Here is a 21,508-nt window from a genome sequence, read left to right as displayed (position 1 = left end):
GGAGCTGCAGGGTAAAAGCCAATGACCTCAGCAGTGAGATGCTCACCCAGCAGCCTGGTGCTTGGTGGCTGTGAGCAAAATACCCTGAATCCCCAGCTGACAGCAAGAACAACTTCATCTCCTGGCATGGCCTGTGCAGACAGGGATTGAGGATGCGCTCTAAAGTCTGTTATAAGAGAGTTGTGCATTACTATATATTTCAAAAATTACTCATGTCCAGGAAGAGCCCATCACCTTGCACCACTCTAATGAGGTCTAAAGCTGCTGGAGTATGAACCAGCTCTGTGGAGAGACAAGCAGAGTGGCTACCTGGCCTTGGGATGCAGGAAGTCCAGGCTATTGGTGACAATCTTGTGCAATTCCCATGGGAGATATCTGTGCTCTGCCTGACCATGGCTTTTCATGTGCACGTTTTCCTGCAGAAGTTAGGAAATTCATGGAAATACCAAAATGCATGGTGTAAAATTTGAGCTCTTTTTGCTTTGAATTTCAACATGAATTTAAAGTAATTCAATATGAATTTAAAGATGACTGTAGTCATCTTTGACTTAAAGTCAAGGAAGGATCTTTCATAAGTTTGTGAATTGTTCAGAGGTCTTTTACCTCCGAGTTTTCAAATACACCAACGTCAACAGCACACCTAGAGCTTGGGAAAGCCAGAAAATAGCCTAAAAGGAGCATGAATTCTCATCTGCTGAGAGGACAGACCATAGCCAGCTTCCTCCAGAAAGTAATCAACTGGAGGGTGTTTGTGCAGAAACCCCTGGCTGCAAGTAGGTCACTGGAGGCTCAGAACTGAGTGAGCTCACAGCAATGTGTGGGATGAAAGACAGTCCCTCCATAGCCTCTCCACATGGTCTCTGCAGTTAAAAGCAATTTAATGTAGGCAGAGCTGAAACTGAGAAATGGACCACTTTGAGGGGGAGACCTACAGTTTACAAATGACCCTGCTCAGGAGAGTAATATCTGCTTTTAACACCAGCGAGTGCTGCTCCAATATTTGAGCATCCTTGGACTGAATCCCGGGCAGCTACTGATGGAGACTCTCTTGGAGGAAAAGCTATTAACCTTTGGGAGTTCATGCTTAGATCAGAATTTTCATAATCAAAATTTTAGAAATAACTGTAATGGAGAATAGTGCCAGACTCTTATGCTGTTCTCTCTTAATAGTTAGTGGTCCCCTTGAGCACTTATAGATTGATGGCACATCACACCATGTGCTCTCTGTCTTATGAAAAGGCAACTTGGACTCCATAACAAAATGAATATTCCTTATTTCCATGTGTCTGGTACTTGCCTGTTGCAAAATCCCAAGCTCTTGTGCTGTAGTGGAGGTACCTTTGTTGTCAGGCAATCTGGAGATGAAATATTTGTAAAAGCTTTCAAGTTTCCTCCAAGGACTTGCACACATCACTTGCACACTCCTTGCACGTCACATTATCTACTGCACTTGGCTGTGACCTCAAAGGCCCCTCTCTCCTTGATTTTCGTGCTTCTCATTTCTCTTTGTGGACAAACAGCATGAGCCACAGTTAAACTGTGCAATGTACCGTGAGGGATTGGATATTAGTAAGAATAACAGTTTTTACAGAGTAATGCACTGGAGTTAACAACTTACAAAAAAATACCCCAAACGACAAACATTTACTCAATCCTGTTCATGTCTAGAACTTTCATTCACTGAGGATTAAAGTAACTCTCCAAGATTCTATCAGAGCAACCCTTGGGAATAATAAGCCTAAATTCTGGCAATTTCCCCAGTACAATAGCTTTGCTTGAAAGAAACTTAATGCAATCTATTTGGTCTCATGATTGTGTGTTTAATCAAATATTTCAATGCTTTTTCTTCTGAAGCAAAAATCTATGCCAGTAGATTAATCAATACTCAGCACTAGAGGTTGATAAAAAGTTTTTCATAAAAAACATTCCTTTTCTTCTTTTTTTTTTTCCCTAGGAAAATCCAGATTTAGAGTTTGAATCAGTTTGCAGATATGTGTAAATATTGTTGTATTGTTACTTGGGAAAAAATCCAACCTATTTGAAATGGCTTTCTTTTATAATAAAACAATGGTCAAAAGATTTTCTTTTGACTCTGAACTGCTCAGTTTTCTTCCCTTAATTCTGAAAACATTAATCAGCAAAAGAATTCATTTGATGCTCATAAATAAATCTGCAGTAAAAAAAAAAAACTCATAACTGTGAATTCATCCAGAATTCACCAAGACCACTAGAGATGCAGAAAATAATTATGATATTTATGAGATTTAGGTTGGATATCAGGAGAAGTTTGGGCACTGGAAGAGGCTCCCCAGGGAAGTGGTCACAGCATCAAGCCTGACAGAGTTCAAGGAGTATTTGGACAATTGTCTCAGGCACGTGGGGGGATTCTTGGGGTGTCCTGGGAATTGGACTCAATGTTCTTGATAAGCCTCTTCCAACTCAGCATATTCTGTGATTCTGTGATTCATGTAAAGTACCCTTTGGGCTATGCTTTTCTCCCTGAAATGTACATAATACACAAATGAACAACAATTATTTTCTAAATCAGTGTTAAAAGGAAGAAGAGAATAGAAAAGAGCTATGAACACAGCAAGGTTAACTGGGGAGCCAACTGATGGTATTAATTGATCCAAAGATAATTAATCATCACCCAAGTTTGGTTCTCCTATGGATTTCTCACCTACTCAGGCTTTGATAAACATTACCAAATAAATCAGGCAGAATTAAATGAGCTGAGGACCAAGCCCTCCATGGCATCAGTCAGGGCACTGGGAGTGTGAGAGCAGAATTTTCAGCACAGGAGGCTGTAACCCCCACAGGAGCCCTTGGTGTTGTGCCAACCCTTCATTAGCATTAGCAATGAGACAAACAAGAAAAAACACAAGTCAGCGAGAACAGCAAAACAACAGGGCTGGGTTTAGAGGCCCTATTTTAGCACCTTTTAAAAGGTGATTGTTGATGTAATCATAGACACTGAGGAATAGCACTGTTTCAAATCCTTGCTTATGTGCACACAACTTTTCAGTAAATCTCTGAAAGTGCATTTGCTGTGGTCAGAGATTTTTCTGTAATGCTCCCAGCAGTTCTCCAAAGCAGGTGGGTCACTGATGTCCTGGCTGTGATTGCTTTGCCTCCCCCTCTTGGATACAATTTAAAGCACTCACTGGCAAACCAGAGCAATGCTACAAAAATGCTCTATTTCACATATGGGGATGTTTTACTTGACTTGTTTTGAGCAGGGTCCTTCCTAACCAGAAATGGTGTATCAGCTGCAGGATTTGTAAAGAAAGAGAGGGAGATTTGTCTGCTCCTTGTGGGTAGGTGTAGTTGCCAGCACTGGCACGCTGGTCAGACCAAGGCTTTGACGTGTAATTTAGAAGAACAGATGTTTTATCTGGGAACTTGTCCAGATCTTAAAAAAAAAAAAAGTGAGAAACTCAGTAGTAGACTCTTTTGTCAGTAGCATTATCCTTAAACGTCCTGGAGAAATAGTGAGTGAGTAGCTGGATTTCTAAGACACAGCAGAGAAGGAGAGAAGATGCGTGATATCTTTGTGAGTGACTTCCATTGCAGTGATGAATTAATTGGTCATTGCTGGTCAAATGGACTGAACAAAGCTGTAAACCCTGGACATGTTAATATGGCCATTATTTTCACATCAATCCTCTCTTCTCATTCTGTTCTTTTGAAAAGAGCCCAAGAGTGACATCTTTCCTTCCCATGTGCTGCGCTGTCAGCACCAGCAGACACAAATGGCTTAAAGGGACTGAGAATGCATGAGACAACTTTGAGAGACATTAACTACTGCCTTTCATGCAAAACTGAGCTAATAAAGACTTTTCCTCATAGATGTCCAAATTGAAAGGGGTTTTAATCCACTCAAAAAGATTTCATAAGACTCTATCACTAGTACAAGGACTATTAAGCATGTAAGGAGGCACCTCCAAATTTATCTTTTTCACACTCTTCAATTACAACTCAGTCTTGCCTTTTCTCTAAATGTACTGTCCAATTCATACTGTAAATAGTATGTGCTGAGAGGATGTGCTAACAAAACTCCTTTATCTGTCTGAAGTACCTCTCAGACATCTTCTGCCTTAACTTCTGAAGTACTAACAGCTTACAAGAAAAATTAGTTGGTTAATGCCCATGGAGAAAGACAAAAAAAATAAATAAACCCCCAGTGGTTCTCCCCTGTTATTGTCTGGGTTCTCCCATCTTTCTGCTTGCGATAGGCTCTTCAAGAAAATGCATACAAATAAAACACAAACAATTAACATGAATAAATATACCAACAGGAATCCAAATTATGCCATTTTGCAAAATTCCCTTTGGGCTACACCCTTTTCCCTGAATTGTACATAATAATCAAACAAAACCCAATTATTTTCAGAATCAGTATGAAAAGGAACAAGAGACTGAAAAAAAAAATCTACAAACAGAGCAAGATTAATTGAGGAACCAACTGATTGTATCAGTAGATCCAAAGGGCAGAGGGTTGGAATTAGATGATTTTTAAGGTCTCTTCCAACCCAAACCATTCCATGATTCAGGACCCAGGGCTGCTCACGAGGTGACTGTGCAGGGGAGGAGGAGCAGAGAAGGAGGAGGCTGCAGATGCTGCACAGGAGAGGCCAGACTGCCCCTGGGGCAGGGTCTCAGTAGCTTAAATAACACATTCCCATGCAACTCAATTTTCTACACTGCTACTGAGCTCCTGCAGTGGTTAAAAAAGCAGGCATTCCAGCAGAAAGGAAATGAAATGGGAACGGCATCGTGCTGGCACTGGTGATTTCAGAGTTTGCAGCACACTGTGCCTGGAAAACCACAGCTCTCCAGCCAGGCAGGCACTGGGGGACACAAACCAGCACAGCTCTGTCTGGGAGGCTCAGCAATAACAAAGGTGTTGCTCTCCATTACCTTCTGCTGAGCCAACATCCTGTGCAAAGCCACTGCAGCAAGTTGATAATGATGCATGAAATGGAAAATCCTCCTGAGCACACCCAAAAGCACCATGGATGTGCAAAACAATCACAGCAGCACCGTGTTATTTGGTAATTGTTATCACATGTGCCCTCACTAAGATATTCAGATATTAGCTGGTTTTACATAGGTGCAATTCCGCCCCTTTTAATGTGTTTACTCCTGATTAACACAGCATTTAATATGACTGGAGTCAGATGTACAGCAGTATTCAGCTCAGGCATAGAAAAAAATAGAATGCTGTGGGACTGAAGATGAAAACCTTCAGGGGGTGTCACTCCACTGATTCAAATCAACAGACAATTTGCCCTGGTTACTTCCCTCCTTGACCTATCTGCCCTCTGAGGCCAGGCTAGCTGGGTACAGGGAGAATAAAACCACTGTGGGGTTATATGTGCCACTGTCACATATCAGCAGTAGTTCTTCTGGCATTGCAAAACTTGCTGGAAATTGTTTGGAGAATTTTCAAAGTAGGTTTTCAATACTTTTTGATTCATCTCCATAGTCACAGTGCTACTCAAAGGTTTGCTGAAACAGCTGCAGGCAGTGGAGGAATCATAGAGAGATCACATGAAACACAGCTTGCTTTCTGCAAAGAAAGCATATTCAGTTCCTCTGCACCATTCCTCTGAACATTTTGACTACTTTGGAGACGTTAAATACTGGAAATAGCTCAGAAAGCATTTGGCTCAACATCTATGTCTATGGATCACAAGGACTACTATATAATGCAAGGATTTAAACCAGGTTTCAATCCCTCCTCACTAGAAAATATAAGCCACATAATGTCAAAAATATCATTAGAGTGTAAGCACTGCATATAGCAGACCCCTAACTTCCTTCCAGGGATCATTCCATACTAAAAACCAAATACTGAACACACTGCCTCATGTGCATTACACCATTAACTTTGGACTATCAATCAAAGACTAATTTTTCTTACAGGATTAGCTTCCTCAACCAGGTGACAGTGAGGAAAGATGAGATGTAGTACATGGGAATCAGATCATCCTGAATTTAGTTTGGCTTAAACAGTTGCTGAACTACAATATTAGCTGACAACAACATTTGGGGACCTGAGCTGTGTTACAGGCAAATTTTTTCTTCCATACTAAACAGAGAGAGAAACTGAATAGCAGTCCCCAGATTTATCACTCAAACATAATGAAAGCAAGACAATGTATTCTCCTTAAAGTGCAGACCAAGCATTCAGAGTTGCTCATTACAGCAGTACACAATTTATTCTGTTACATATCTGTTGGCAGGTGGAGGGGCTGATTCTTCCAGTTTAATTCTGGGTCTTGAGCTCTGGAGATACTCAACTCTAATTTCCCTACTGGTTCTACTAGCTCTCCTTCCAAAATAGGGCAAAGTCACATTTTTTTTTCTCAACATTTGTTTATAAATTTCTCAGTTCTTGGTTGTAACATATCTCAACCCATGATCAGTAGGCTTTTGTTTGTAGCTTCTCTCTGTTTGTAGCTTCTCTCTGTGAAGTTCTGTGGTCTAATTTGAACATCCTGGCCTTGTAACATATTAGCTAGGCCATTTGCTCTTAATTCAGTCATTCAGCAATCTGATCTGGAGATTTCTCTAGTTACGAGACTTCTCAAGGAGTTGCTCTACAAAATTCCACCAACATTTTTCAGCTCTTTAGCAAATTTAAGCAGACGTTTGATACATTTAAAAAAAATCTTTGTTAATCTCCTGCTAATTACTTCTAATTAAGTTATCAGAAGTGTAGATATTTCTGGCACAGTGTTTTCATATTTCATGTTTTCAGTTTCTAAAATATGCATAATTACTGCTCTCTGGGGGGAGAAGATCCCTCCCAGAACTGGGAGAGAATTCTGCAATCCACACCACAGGATGCAGCATGTTCTGGGTCATCTTTTTTAAATAGCCTCAGCTATAAATATAAAATGTCTGTCTTTTTTTTTTTCTTAACCCAAATTAAAATTTAAGAGAATGTTGTAAAATGATGGGGGTTTAAATATAAATTTTGGAGTTTTCTCATTTTCCTTCTTCTCCCCCACTGGGTGTCTGTGGCAGACACAAAAGCCTGGAGGAAGGGGAAGTTTCCTCACCTGTTCACCAGCTGCTTGCGGCTCACGCAAATCGCGGTCTCGTAGTCGTGGGTGACGCACACTTTGTGTGGGCTGCACTTCACCTTCAGGCAGGGATCTTTGGATGGATCAAGGGCTATAAAAAAGTCAAAATTATTATTATTATTGAATCATTAAATTATTAAATCATTTAAAAGATTTAGCATTAAATTATCAAATCATTAAAAAAAGAAAGTGAGAAATGCACGCAGAGGGCTCTCCCAGCAGGTGACAACTGGTTAGAAGGAACACTCCCCCATGTGAGTGAACAAATACTTTGATATTTTATAGTATGTGCTGCTGTTTTCAGACTGCATGGGAAGTAGAGACGTTTACACAGAAAGGTAGATGGAGACCTTAAAGACTCATTACTGAACAGTGATCTAATTGGTGTTCACATTAATATTAGACACGAGACTTTGGGATGAAGTTCTGGTTTAACAATCTATATCACGCTGTTTATTTCACAGAAAAGCTATGTTTGGATAAAATGTACTCAAATAACAAAATGACCGGTATTTTAGAGCTTACTAATAACTGATATAATGCAGAGTGCTAATAAATTTAATTTCACAGCTGCTGTAAAACAGGCATAATATTTTCAGAGATTATTTTTAATTTTTACAGCTAAGCATCCCCTGTATTTAAAATGCTTGAGTAGAAAAGCTGCAACAAAATAATCCTGGCTTTCACACAACAACCTGCAGCACCAGCAGTGCTGTCAGAGTTGGGATCAGACAGCACAATGAGTTGCCATCTCAGAGCAAACATGTCCAGGCTCTTGTCCCATTTGTATCTGTCTAAATTCATTCTTCTACAAAAGAAGGTTTCTAAAATCAGCAATAAGACATTTTCTGCCAAAATGAATTACAAGTATTCAAAATATGGTTATGTTAACATGTCAGAAGGAAAGTCTCTGCCATACCAGCCACAGAGAAATTTCACTTTTGTTTGAGAAGTGATTTTTACAGAAGCTCTTTTTGGACATTCTGTTGCCATGGATTTGACTTCTGTTCCTCTTCAATGTCTTTAAATCCCATTTTTCCTCTCCCATATCTCCTCACATCTTGGTCCATTCTTGGAAATGGGCAACTCTTGTTTTCATTTTGGGGATGGTCTAAAGCTCTTAATTGCCCTTTATGATAACCATTTTTGATTTCTACTGAATAATCAGAGAAACTTTCAAAGGAGACTATTTGAAGTAGAAGAAGTTTCAGTTTGCTGTGTACCAGATTTCTCTGAGAGCAAATATATTTCCAACAAGCAGAGGATTCTTCTGTTTTCCTTCGGCTCTGAAGTGCTGCAGCTGTTCTGTGCTGGGTTAAACAGCCACAGCTACAAGCTCCTGCCACATTAACACCCATTACACATTTGTGATGGGCAATTAAGCTTCACTAGTGCATATGTATTTACTGGAATGCCTTTGGTGCAAGACAGGGGGAAACCGTAAAAACAAAGCAAAAGTGCTAAAAGCTTTTTCTTTTAAACCATTAAAACTGATAGAAGAGGTGAAGTGAACAAGGAAGGAGAAGAGACCATCTGTTTCCTACACCATAAACAATAAGGCAGCAACATTCAAAGTGTTGCCATTAGGAAAATACATAAGCACTTTGAGCAGACAGGGTCTGTCCCACTGGAAAGACCAAAGGCTGTCAAAGCTCTTCGGGGATGTTTTACTGCTGCCTTTTGGTGTCTTTTTTAAAGCCAGACAGATGAGAAGTATCTGATTCCCTGCCCTTTACATTCCCAGAACACAAACAGTGAGAGACACCTTCTTAATCCTCTTACTTCACTCTCTCTGGAGACTGAGTTAAGGACTGAGGCACATCTTTGACAGGGATTTAAATGGCAAGCCACAGTTTCCTGAGCTGGCTGTCTACCTGGATATTCTTAAACTGCAAACCAGTGAAACACCCCCCTTCTGCAAAGCCTTTCATGAGTGAGCACCACTTGGAGTGTGCAGGGTCACCACATCATCGTTTCAGTGGCTGAGGCAGTTCAAAAGTCATATCCACACACAAATTAATGACCAGAACTTTTGCTCTCTTGCAGCTGGCCTTGCTCTGTTGCTGGAGCCCATGCACATTGTTTGCTTCTGCTGGCAACACATCCTTGAAGCAAAATGCTGCATCAACAAAAATCGCTGTGCAAACTGGCTGGGAGCCCAGGGCTAAGAGCTGCCAGGAGCTCTGGGCTGCTGGGAAGCACAGCCTGGCCTTGTGCTCAGTGTTCCATCAGCCAAAACCTGAGAAGTGGGGATGTAGCTTTAGCCTGGAAAGTCAATACTAGTTTGGCATGAATAAGGAGCAAAATTTAGGCCCACATGGTCTATGAGACATCATGCACAGCTACAATACTTAAGTGTTTTTTTCACAGTAAAATTTACTCTAATTGGTGAATCCATTCCAGGAGCTATTTAGGTCTTCTAAGGCAATAAAAATGCATGCAGTTCTGAAATAGCATCACACTATACATTACTGGTAAAAGGAACACAACTTTCAATATTTTGCAATTTAAAAATTGTCTATTCTAAAATAATAAACACCGTTAAATAATCATCAGGAAGGAAAGCAATGGGAAAAGATGTGGGTGGAAATCCTAGCCTCCATTTCCTTACAAATCTGGCCTCAACTCTCTATACCTCAGTGACTTGCTTCTAAAATCTGAGAACAATAATAATATTGACAATAAATCCTCTTGATTTCACCAAGTATTGAGAACTCTAAAATTTCATGATCACTGTGCCCCAAGCAGCCTCCAGCCACCACATCTCCCACCAGCCCATCTCTATTTGCAAACAACTGGTCTAACACAGTCCCTCACTGGGACACCTGGTGGGGTCACCCACCAGCTGTGACAAAAAGTCATCCTCCACACACTCTAAAAACTTCCTGGACTGCCTCTTTTCTGCTGTATTAAGTTCCAAGCAGATGTCTGGTAGGTTAAAGTCACCTACAAGAACAAGGGTGGGTGATCCTGAGACATTCTCCTGCTGCTTGTAGAATGAGTTGTCCACCTCCTGGTTGGGTGGACAATGACAGACTCCCAGCAGGATGTCAGCCTTGTTGACCTTCCCCTCAATTCTCACCCACAGGCATTCAATCTCATTGTCATTAGTTTCAACGCCCATGGCATCAAAATCTTCCCTAATATAAAGGACCAGTGGTGGAAAACCTCATGAAAACCCTTAAATGGAACACATAATAGAAGCATCATTTATTATTCATTACAAACAACCCTTACATGCAGTTCAAAACAGTAATTTATTAAATACAAGCCAAAGTGTGTGGACTTTGTCAGAATACAGCAAAAACCCATGATGTGGATTGTTATTTCTGGAGATTCTTTTCCCCACTTATGCAGAATGCATGGTCCATATGAACATAAAAGTTCAAAGTAGGGATTTATATGTCTGCAAAGTTCCTCAACATGTTAAATCCATTTGGAAGGTTGTTCTACTGCTAAGCAAGACAAGCCCTAAGGAGAGTTTGTAATAAGAAACAATTTCTGAAATATGCTAATCAAAGATCATGCTTTGTTAATCAGATTTCTACATGACTAGGAGCAGATGCTCATCACTGGAAGAAGAACACACCCTTGGGAGTAAGATGAAACATAACAACCATATTTGTCATTACAGTTCTTTTTGTCCTAAAGCAATGAGTATGAACTCTTTGAAAATGAAGAGCTAAAAGTACAAATAAACAAAGTGACAAGAAGATGTTACTTTATCAGCTTGAAAGGAAAACTACAGCCATCCCTTCACTATGTCAGGGAGTCTGCACTCAGCTCTGGCTGCACAGTAATAACAAAAATACCTTAAGCCTGGCTTTGAGATGTGAACATTTTCCCACTTTTTCTTTAGGCTGAGTCTGAAGGTGAAACTGATATGATTAATTAATCTCACTTTAGAGTGGCTGAGCATTCATTCAACATTTATGTAGGGAGATATGTGTCCAGCCAGTACAGCAATTAAACGATTCACTTGGACAAAAATTCTCTGATGAAAACCCCTTCAGTCATCCTCCCTATCATTTTTTGAACCTAGGCTCCATGGTTTCCTGTTCTGAGAATTTCCCATGGATACTGGGTCTCCAAGGGAAGGATCCACCCCAGGAGGCAGCTGCCTGAATTATAATACTGGACATCTCAGTATAACAATTTTCAGAAGATTTTTATCTTGGAAAAATGTAGGAAATTAGAAAAATATCATCTTGGCTCATGAATCTCACTCTTCCTCACTTCACACCCAGAAGTTTCTGTTGCTGACATTTGCTTTCTGGGAAGCTGTCCTGGTACTCAGAGCTGAGAAGTCTCTTCTTTTTTTCTTTTTTTTTTTCTTTTTTTTTTTTTCCTGGCCTAGCTTTTATTATGCAGAGCAACCTAAGTTCCCTCTTAAAATGATAAATCTTCTATGGTAATATCAGAGAGAGACCAAAGTAATTGGTAGATGATAAACACCAGGGATTGCAGGATTGCATCATTCTCCTAAAAACCTCCTAATGATATGGTGATGTTGTTTTCCAATACCAAAAGGGCTACAAACACCAACTGCATCCCAAATCTCTTTCTGTCCCAGCTCCACACAGCAGCCCAGAGAACTTTCCCCTATGGACTGAACACACTTTCCCTCTCCCCTGCTTGCACCATTCACCAGAGCTGTGGATTTGCAATATAAATCAGTTTTGGACAAAGACCTACCAACAGTGTTTGAGACACTTTTCTATTACATTTCACATTTTTATTTATTACCACAATAAAAAAAGACTTATGACTCGCAGGAAAATCTTAGTTCAGTCAATGGCAGTAGAGGGGGAAGTTGCTCTGTAAGGATGTAGTTCCATATGTTGTGCCAGTGGGTCACTGTGTTAATCACAACAGAGCCAATTTGCTTTTCACACATTTGACTTTAAAAGGGTGATAACAAATAAATACTTTCAGTGTCTCACAGCAATGGATGTGTAATCCTGCAGAAACTGTACAACTAGTTCACAACAAGATTTATGAGGTTGGTTCTGTTTTTATGACCGTTCCTCAGGGGGAAGAGAGTATTTTCAAAATGTAGCTGTTTAGTGAAGCTGAAATGAACTGCACAATAAAAAGAGACGGTGTTATGTAAATATTGGGGGGTTTGTATTTAAAATTGCCTGCCAATAAGCACTATGATCATTCAGTGACAAAATAGGCCTGCATAATGCAATGTCAAGAGCAGTTGCTTTTATGCAATCCCCTTGGAACTGTTCTGACTATACAAGAAAAGAACATCTGCTGGGGAGGTATGATGAAATGGAAAATGAGACCTGCTGTTTTCAATACAAAGATCCTAGTGTGCATTTTAATACAAAAGAGATCAATAATAAAGTCAATTAATGATGCATTACATGATATGTGTGCATTTCAATATCATTATGTGTTACTTGATTCCAGCTATGCTTCACAAGCAGGCAGGAGAAGGAAAGCACAGTTCCTGGCTGTAGAGGCCAGGAGATGGGCAGGGAAGGGAAGGGCAGGAATGGGAAAGCTGTGGATGAACAGCTCTGGGCAGGCAGGGGACAGAAGGCTCTGACTCCTCCTGCCCTCTCAGCATGAAACTCAGATGGCATTTAATGTCAACTGCAGATCTAGGAGGGAAGGTTCCAAATCAGCATCGTGTGTCCACTTCCAGCAGAGTGAGGACCAAAGAGAAAGTGACTGAGGCTGCTGAGTAGGGCCTTGGAGGAATTTTACTCTATGCTTCCATGAAAACCATCATAGAGCAAATGTGAAGGAGCCATTAAGCCAGGTGAAACACGTTAATAAAAATTCCTACAAGCTCCCTTTGATTTTTATGAGGGAAACAACATGTTTCCAAGGCATGCTGGCTAAGACCAGCTTTGGCTTTAACATTTTGGTTATTTGAAGTACGCCACAGCCTTCCCATCAGAGTTAGAGCTTCATCAGCTTCATGGTGAATTTCTGCTATTTTTTCTAAGGTGAACATGGTAATACATATTAACCTAAAGAGCACCTCTCTTGGCATGGTAAGTTTCCAGTGCCCTACTGGTAAACTTGAGCCAGTCCATGTGCTGGGATCAGACTGTCACTGGGGCTCCATCCAGGTGCAATGGGACTAGCCCACCCCCCTTGAATGGACAAGATGTCCCAGGAAGCTCTTGATGGAGTTTCAGGCTTTTATAGCCATTCAGAAGACTTTGTTCTTTGTTGGAGCCAAGTGTAACATTTATTCTCAGAGTTGATACTGTTAATAATTCTGGTCTTAAAAATTTTTATTTAACAACAGATTACAAGACCCACCCACCATACAAATGTAAATAACACCAATTGTTTTATTCTGCTTCTGCAAATATTGGCATAAATCATTCAGCTTCATTAGGGCTAAAATTTGTGCTAGCCCAACCCCAAGTTTAGGAGAGAACATGTCCTCCAACCACCAGCTCTGATATTTAAGTCTCTCTCTCTCTCCTCAGAGCAGTTTGGATACAGAAATCAATTCAGCTGAAAATTAATTACTGAATGTTTCAAACATGTATGTGAATTATTTTCAATAAATGGAGTTTCCCAAGGCAGTTAGGCAATAACATCTCAAACTGGCAACATTTGCTCCATCTCTGTGTAGTATTTTTGTACAGCTTTGTTTTGGAGCACTCTAACATCTGAGAGGCTGAAGATGCTGATACAGCACACAGAAACAGCTATTTTAATTTTTACAGACAGTTTAAAAATCGCTTTTTATAACTGACATATAATTGCTTTTGACATTGCTGAGGGCCATCCAAGGCAGAAGATGCTTCAAAGGACTCTGCAGATTTCCTTTCTGAAGAAAAGGATAAGGACTCTTGGTATTTAAATTAAATTTTCTGACGAATACACAGAAATCCAATTCAGTGGAAAAAAAAAAAAAGCAAAGAAAAGAGAAATAGGGCAGGATTGGAAGTTAGGAAATGTGCTTCTACTGGTGGGTGTGATAATGAAAATCACAACCTTCAGTGCAGAGACCCTTTTCACAAACAACCCTCCTGCCCTCAAGGCAAAGGTTTCCCCAACATGCAAGGATGGCTCACTCCCATCAGTGCAATGAGTACAATCAGAGCCACGTGTTCCCTCAGCTCCAGGCAATTCCACTATGGGATCATTTGTGCTTGCATGTGTACCCAAGGGTGTGTTTCTGCATATCTCACTGAAGGCAAAACAGACTTAAAAAAGGCCCCTGACAGAAACATATTGGTCAGATGTTATTTTCAATTATTAATTCCAGGGAGCAGTGGGGTATAAAAATCACCCCATTCTCTGGGACTCAGAGGGCTTTGGCAGATGTTTAATGACAGCAGCTCTACAGCTTCTGGTTTAGAGTCTCCAAAAACCCCAGGTGTTCCAGCTTCAAACTTCCTGGGATAGAAGGGAGAGCTTCAAAACACTGCTCTAAACTTTAGTTGGTGGAACGGGAGGAAATGCTGAACCCTTTGTGCCTGCCTTGCAGGGAGGGCCCAGCTCTGCAGGATGGGCTGTGAGACCCTCAGGACAGGAGCAGAGCTAGAGGTGTCCATTTCCTTCCACTGCTCAGCTCTGCGGCCTCTCACCAACACAGCGAGGACACGGTCCCTGTCCCCAGGCTCTCCAGGGATCTGCAGCACTCCGGCCTTTCCCTGCTCTGCCCCAGCAGAGAGAGAGACATTGGGAGAGCCATGGGGAGAGACATTGGGAAAGATCCATTGGGAGAGATCCATTGGGAGAGATCCACTGGGAGAGAGCCATTGGGAAAGATCCATTGGGAGAGATCCATTGGGAGAGATCCACTGGGAGAGAGCAATTGGGAAAGATCCATTGGGAGAGATCCATTGGAAGAGATCCATTGGGAGAGAGCAATTGGGACAGCCATTGGGAGAGATCCATTGGGAGAGAGCCACTGGGAGAGATCCACTGGGAGAGCCATAGCTGCCCTGATGCCCCTGGGTGCTCCAAGACCTGCCAGCCCTCATCAGAATGGAGCACCCTCCCTTGGACTCCCACCTTCAATTTCCTGGCAAACGAGCGTGATGAAAAGAGAGACAGCCTGGGAGCTCTGCACTGGTAGATCATGCTGGCTGGTAACACCTTGCCAAAGGATTCTAAATCAGATTTAAGTTTTGTAAGAGGCTGAGGCTGCATTTTGAATATCTGTCATTGAACTGGGTCCTGTGACACCACCTGATCTCCTTAAACCTCGAGATCCCAGTGCCAGAACAGAACTCTGCTTCTTTCCAAATGCCTGAAAGATTTTATTCTCTTTGCTGCTAGGAAAATACTAAAAATAAAAACTAGAAAGTTTTAATAATGTCAAAACCATACAAAAAACCTCTATATCATCATAAATAAATTAAAAGGAGAAAATATATTTAATTTAATTTTGAGATTTCTGAATGCTTGGACTTAACAATCCTATGGTAAGTTTGAAATACTGAATATAATTTCTCCTGTGAACTGACTTAGATTATTTCTGCTTTCTGTTACACTGGAGCGAATTATAATTTATTTAGTGGGATTTAATTTAATACACATTATTTTACTCCAAGGCCAATGAAAACAAACCAGGTTATACCTTCTTGAGAAAATAATATTTGAAATTATTCATGCATAATTAAAAATATACCATTCCCATTTCAGATTAATACAAATATATGTTTTAATGTGCTCAGAGAGAATTTGCATTGCTTGTTGTGAAACACTTCTGTAGTACTTCTGAAGTTGCTGGAATTTATACTTCAACTGAAGTACTAATATGATGGGTAAAAAATTGCTATGATTTAATTCAGATAGCTAATTCATAAGATACTGAACCCTTTTCCAACTCTGATTAAAAGCTGTAATGAAGTTTAATACTATGAACTATGACTAGAAAAAAAAATTGAAAAAGTAACTCCTCTGTATTTTTCACAGAGAATATTTAACCAATCACATTTTATTATTCAATATATTTTTTGTCATTAAATCTCATTTCAAAACATGAACAACATGTACATCTTTTAATCCTTGTTTTTAGAGTTAACGCAGAAGAAAAACTACATCACTGTTAATACTGATTCCATCAGCAAATGGTAAAAAATAAGGACCAAACTGGTTTTACAAATCAGTATTTCAGTATGCATAATTACAACTCTTTCCTAACACAGCACTGTAGAGAGCTAAGCAAGCAACAAAAATTCTGGGTATGAGTTCTCTGAAAGGCTGACGAGGTTGCTCTATTTGTTGACTGAATGTCAATGTTGTCACAGTTACAGCAATTCCCAGACAGGCTGCTGCCTATCTCCACATGCCTGGATTTAAATGGGAGGGAAGACATTCTGCTCTGGAAATGAGAAAAAAATCTACTTTTCCCATTAAGTTCCTAAGCTTATTTTCTAGGATAAATGAAACAGAATTTGGCTGAAAAGATTATCAGCTATTGTATTTAAAATGTATAAGTTGTCCCAGGAAGTTTTCAAGACCAGGTTGGATGGGGCTTGGAGCAAGCTGGTGTAGAGGAAGGTGTCCCTGCATATGGCAGGGGATTGGAACTGGATGATCTCTAAGGTCCCTTCCATCCCAAAACACTCTATGCTTCTCTGATTTTCTACTTAATGAATAAGCCAGAACACTGATAACATTCTTTAAAACAATATGTCAAGGAAGAATTTCCAAATTTGCACCTTTTCTTAGTGCTCTTAGAACATTAATGCATGGGCAGTGCCAGTCCTAGTCAATGGGGCAGCAAAGAAAGGACACCCTTACACACTGCCTTCTTGTTCTATCACTGCCTTCTTTGTCCCTTGAGATAAAGGAATTTGTCACTTTGTGCTCCAGTATCTTTCCCAGCATTTAAAATGGAGATAGCAAAACTCATTGTCTAGAAATCAGCCTGGGACTCTTGGAAAGCATCACAGAACACAAGCAAAGGAGCCTGAGAATGACTTGTAAGGGAATGGTTTCAGAAAAGTCAAACTCTGCAGAACTAAGAGCCATTTGATGTGCATTTATGGCAGCCTGATTGTCTCCATGGAAACATGGGAAAAACACTTCATCTTTTTCAGCGACAGAAGATTTATTTCCATATTACATTAGTTTTAGTGTGCACCGAGCAAAACAAATACTAAAATAAAAGGCTCTTGAAAGAGTGATTTCATTATGAAAACAGCAGTTTCAGTCCTATGATGTGGAAGCACCTCCTGCCAAGGTGATGCCACTGTGGAAAACCTTGCAGATGGGCAGTGTTCTGTGAACACCTCTGGATTAGGGATGAAATGGAAAAACCACAGAATTGTATATTTACAGGTAAAGAATTTATTGTCAGAAGAAACCACTAGAATCATTAAGTTATAGAGATTTTAGCTATCAGACAGAATTAAAAATACTCTGAATGATGAGTGTTACTTCTGCTGCTGCTGCCCATGGCTTGTACTTAATCCAGATAAAGGAAACACATCAGAAGTGGAAATTGGCTGGGGCTGGCTGGTGTAATAGATTGTTGCCTAATGGAATTTTCATTGCTTCTGAGAGGAATTACCTAAGCAGGAAAAGATGAAGCTTCTCTATGGATAATCAATTAGTCATATAATTGATATCTGGAAGAAGTTTAAATGGGAAATAAATGAAAGGACAAACACCCAGCCTGCCTAGATCTAAAGTATAGTGAATATAAATACAGCATAGAGAATTCCTTCTTCAAGCATGAGTTTAACAGAAACAAGCTCTAGGACAAGCAATGTCTGATACCATTCCTCACTCCAAAATGCAAGAGAGAAGCTCTAGTGTGAAACAAATAAAGATGAAAGCTCCTAAATTACAAAATCATTTTGTAAAAATTAACTCCACTCTGCTGGAATTGATCAGTAATTGCTGGAATTGTGTTAAAGGTAGAAATTTTGAGACTGGGAGTCTCTAAAAGTAGATCAGTGACTTTTCTGCACAGAATGAGATAAAAGGGTAAAATTAGCAGGTAACCTCAGGAGTGGAAAAAGCAGATTGTCAAATGGGCTGGAAGACAGAAAGTGGTCACAAGGAAAAGCATTAGCATTGCAGTTTAGAAGTGTTGAGTGGAATGACAGCAACGAAAAGGTGAAGTCACAGGACTTGTACCACACTGCAGAATTTATGTACAGAAGGGAAAAAAAAGCAAGCTTAGGTTCTTTCTATAGTTTTTTTTCCTTGCTACAATTTAGTTGCTGACATCTCATAATCCAATATTTAATTCACACAACCTGAAGTTACTATCTCAGTTTTGAGACCCCAAAATTAATTTTTAACAACAAAAGATCACATCTAGAGAGCTGCTGCTGATCAAAGTTGTCTTTTTATAGCTCTCTGACAAATGCTACAATTCTTGTTTCATTAATGCATTTCAGGGCATCATGATAGGTCTTTTGATAAGTGATAATTTTTAAACACACAAACCCAATGTTTAGAAGGCTTTCAAGGATTTCATAGTTTATTAAGGAATTTATAGTTTAATTAAAATGTTTTATGTTTCTCAAAAAATGCATTGATGAAGATCTCATCTGACAGAGGAGAAATGCTTTTCCTCTTGCCACTATTTAGCTAAAATAATTCTGAAAGAAGATCTTTTATGGAGAATTAAAGTTTGAACAGCTCCTTTTTCGAGTAACTGCGGAATAACTAAAATGTTGTTTTGTCCTTTTCCTACAGAGAAAGAGCTGAAGCTGCCTCAGGCAATACAACAGCAAACTCTGTAACCTTGCACTCAGCATGGTAACTAAAATTGACTTCTACAACAGAGGAACAACTGTTCATAAGAGAATTGCTTGATTTCTGGAACACCTAGGTAAGAACAGCCTTGGAAAAGAGTAAGCTCCCTGAGTTATGAAGTCAGCCTGAATTATTCAGGGTTCCTGATGTACATGATATTTTTTTATTAGAACAAAGATAAAACAGCGTCCCTATGTATGAGTAAAGATGAATCATTTAAACACACATTAACAATGGAATTGGAAACTGGGGTTTACTGTCTTTCAGGGAACATATATTTCCAGATTCAACTTGTCTGATCAGTCTCTAGACAGATCTGGAGGCATTGCCCCAAATACTTTCCAGTTCCAAACAAGATCCTTATGGAAAAATGACAATTAGAACAATTGACCTGAGTATTAAGGAGATAAAAAATGTCCATTTATATAAATTTGCTATGATGTTGAGAAAACAGAAATTTTATTGCAGCACAGTTTGTCCATTCCACTGCTTCTCTTGCAGAATATATATTTCTATTTGCTTTTAATCAGTAAATTGCCATTTTAATACTTCACTACAAAGAGGTCTTCTAAACTTCCAGAAGAGGTTGGAGCAAGGTGTTCAGTAAGAAAGCCTCTCAGTGAGGGTGTATCTCATATCTCTGCTCCTTTCTGATTCCTCCTCTCTACTTCATAGGGTTTGCAATAAGCCCCTGTGATATTTGGGCTGACACTGAACTGGAAAATGAATTTAGCTTGATTTTGCCATAGTCAAACATTAAAATCTGTTCAGAGAAAATGTGTTTGTCTGACATGAATACTGAATTTGCATTTATAATTTGGGCAAGATCATTTTCCAGCTGATGTCACAGCACTTTCCAGGATACAGATGCTGACAGAAAGCCTAACTCAAAATTTTAATCCACTCAAAGTCATATCAGAACAAAGACTGAAGACAATCTGAGCATGCCAGGAGTGCAGAAGGGAAAAAAAAATAACTGAGAGCTTCATGCTCTGCGCTCTGACCCTTTTCCAACACTTGGGACATTAAAGTAACTTTCCTGAGATCCAGAGGTGGGGAACAGCTGTACAAACTAATAGGCCTGAGCAGCAGTTATATTCCAGTCCTGTCTTCTCCATCACAAGGAACACTGGCACATCACTTCAGCTGCTGCCACACAGGCAGCCTCAGGACTGGGTACCATTAAGTTCATCAACAACAGAGTAAAAATGTAATTCTGCCCTTGTAATTCTCTTGAGAGCCTTTATGCTATACATCACAATTTGGATGCAGAGAGTCAGCGTTTCAGTTCAGGGTGTTTAATTCAGCTACTCACTTTAACTATCCCTTGATTAGACAGTACATATAGATTAAAAAAAAAAAAAGTAAAGACATTAAGAAAATATAATTAAAAGAAATAACAGGATTTTAGTGTATTATTCCATGTGCATGCCTGGTACAAATGAGTTATGAGGAAATATCACAAAACCTCAGATTAAACTACAGTAACAGCCATTGTACTAATGTGCAAGACCTAATGAGGGACTTCCTTTCTCTCTTTCTCACACAGTATCAATTTCATGCCCTATAGATTTTTAAATGGCCCACAAATCTTCGTGATTTTTTTTTCTCTAAAGGAAGACTACCATAGGAGGTTTTTTAATGTGAGTTGAACAGTCAATAACAATCAAGATATTTATTAGGCTTAATGGGCTCCTTGAACAGGGCAGATTCTATGTGGGACATGGCCATTAGTCCATGTGTGTAGTAGCCTTTACTACTGGTCCCAGTCTGCTGAACTGGATGGTGCCACACTGACATTAATTTATAGATTGATTTTTTTCAAAGGCTTGGCAAACACTTCAGAACAGGAGGTGTCAAACTGCCAATGTCATTGTTTCCACAGAAACATCCTTCTTTCCTCCTTCCAGTGGATTGTCTCAGTGGCTCCTCCTTAAAGTTTCCTATCAAGCTAATTAATTCAGCAGTTTTCCAGGCAGCAGGATGATTTGAAACTCAGCATGTTCTCCTACTGATAATTTGCTAGCATATCTAAATTTCACATCATTAACTACGTTTCAGGTCGATTTCTGGATCATTTGGCTTTAGAAGGAAACAGGACAAAACCAAAAGGCTGCAGCTAAAAGGCTTTACTGACCCTTCTTATTTCCTTGAAGCCTGAGAAATCAAACAGATGAAGAGGAAGCTTGGCAGGCTCGTGATACAAATACAGAGAAGTGAAGTGTATTTTTACAGAGAGTGGATTGTCAGGTTTTTGTAGTGAAATAAAATGAACATATAGTTGCTTCCTTCTGTAAGTAATCTGAAATAAGGTATTCATCCTGCTTAAAATCCCAGAGTGTTAGAGTTGCAGTGCTGATCCTTTAAAAAGCTGTTTATCCACAACTTCCTCTGCTGGCATTCACTGGCAATTAAAACTTGCTATAGAAATGTCATCATCCATGAAGAGCCATTACCTGCATGGGAAGTACTAAGTGCCTCCATCAGAGAATATGCAAATTTGCAAATGGCCATATTTTTACAGATACTTATCTTTCAATGATGAAACACCAGACATTATCATAGACCGGTGGAAGCTTTGCCTTCTTTGGGATGAGGATTTCACTTTCTGCTTTCAAATGGGCTTTGCTAAATGACTCATAAGATAAAACCAACAGGAAAATAGGGAAATGCTTATCTACACAGTAGCCTTGGTCACTTACAGG

General features: G+C 39.7%; 1 protein-coding gene across 1 annotated transcript in view; it reads right to left on the bottom strand.

Moving 5' to 3' along the window:
• Window positions 1-21,508, bottom strand: part of SPOCK1 (SPARC (osteonectin), cwcv and kazal like domains proteoglycan 1) — a 270,292-nt gene that overhangs the window by 109,194 nt on the left and 139,590 nt on the right. The window contains exon 4 of the mRNA XM_071443258.1: window positions 7,071-7,185. Within this exon, the coding sequence (XP_071299359.1) occupies window positions 7,071-7,185 (115 nt within the window). The remainder of the gene's footprint in view (window positions 1-7,070; window positions 7,186-21,508) is intronic.

Source organism: Agelaius tricolor, unplaced genomic scaffold (genome assembly GCF_023055355.1).
Source record: "Agelaius tricolor isolate 1412-34295 unplaced genomic scaffold, bAgeTri1.0.p SCAF_18, whole genome shotgun sequence".
Taxonomy (NCBI): Eukaryota; Metazoa; Chordata; class Aves; order Passeriformes; family Icteridae; genus Agelaius; species Agelaius tricolor.
This window is presented reverse-complemented; position numbering and strand designations above follow the sequence as displayed.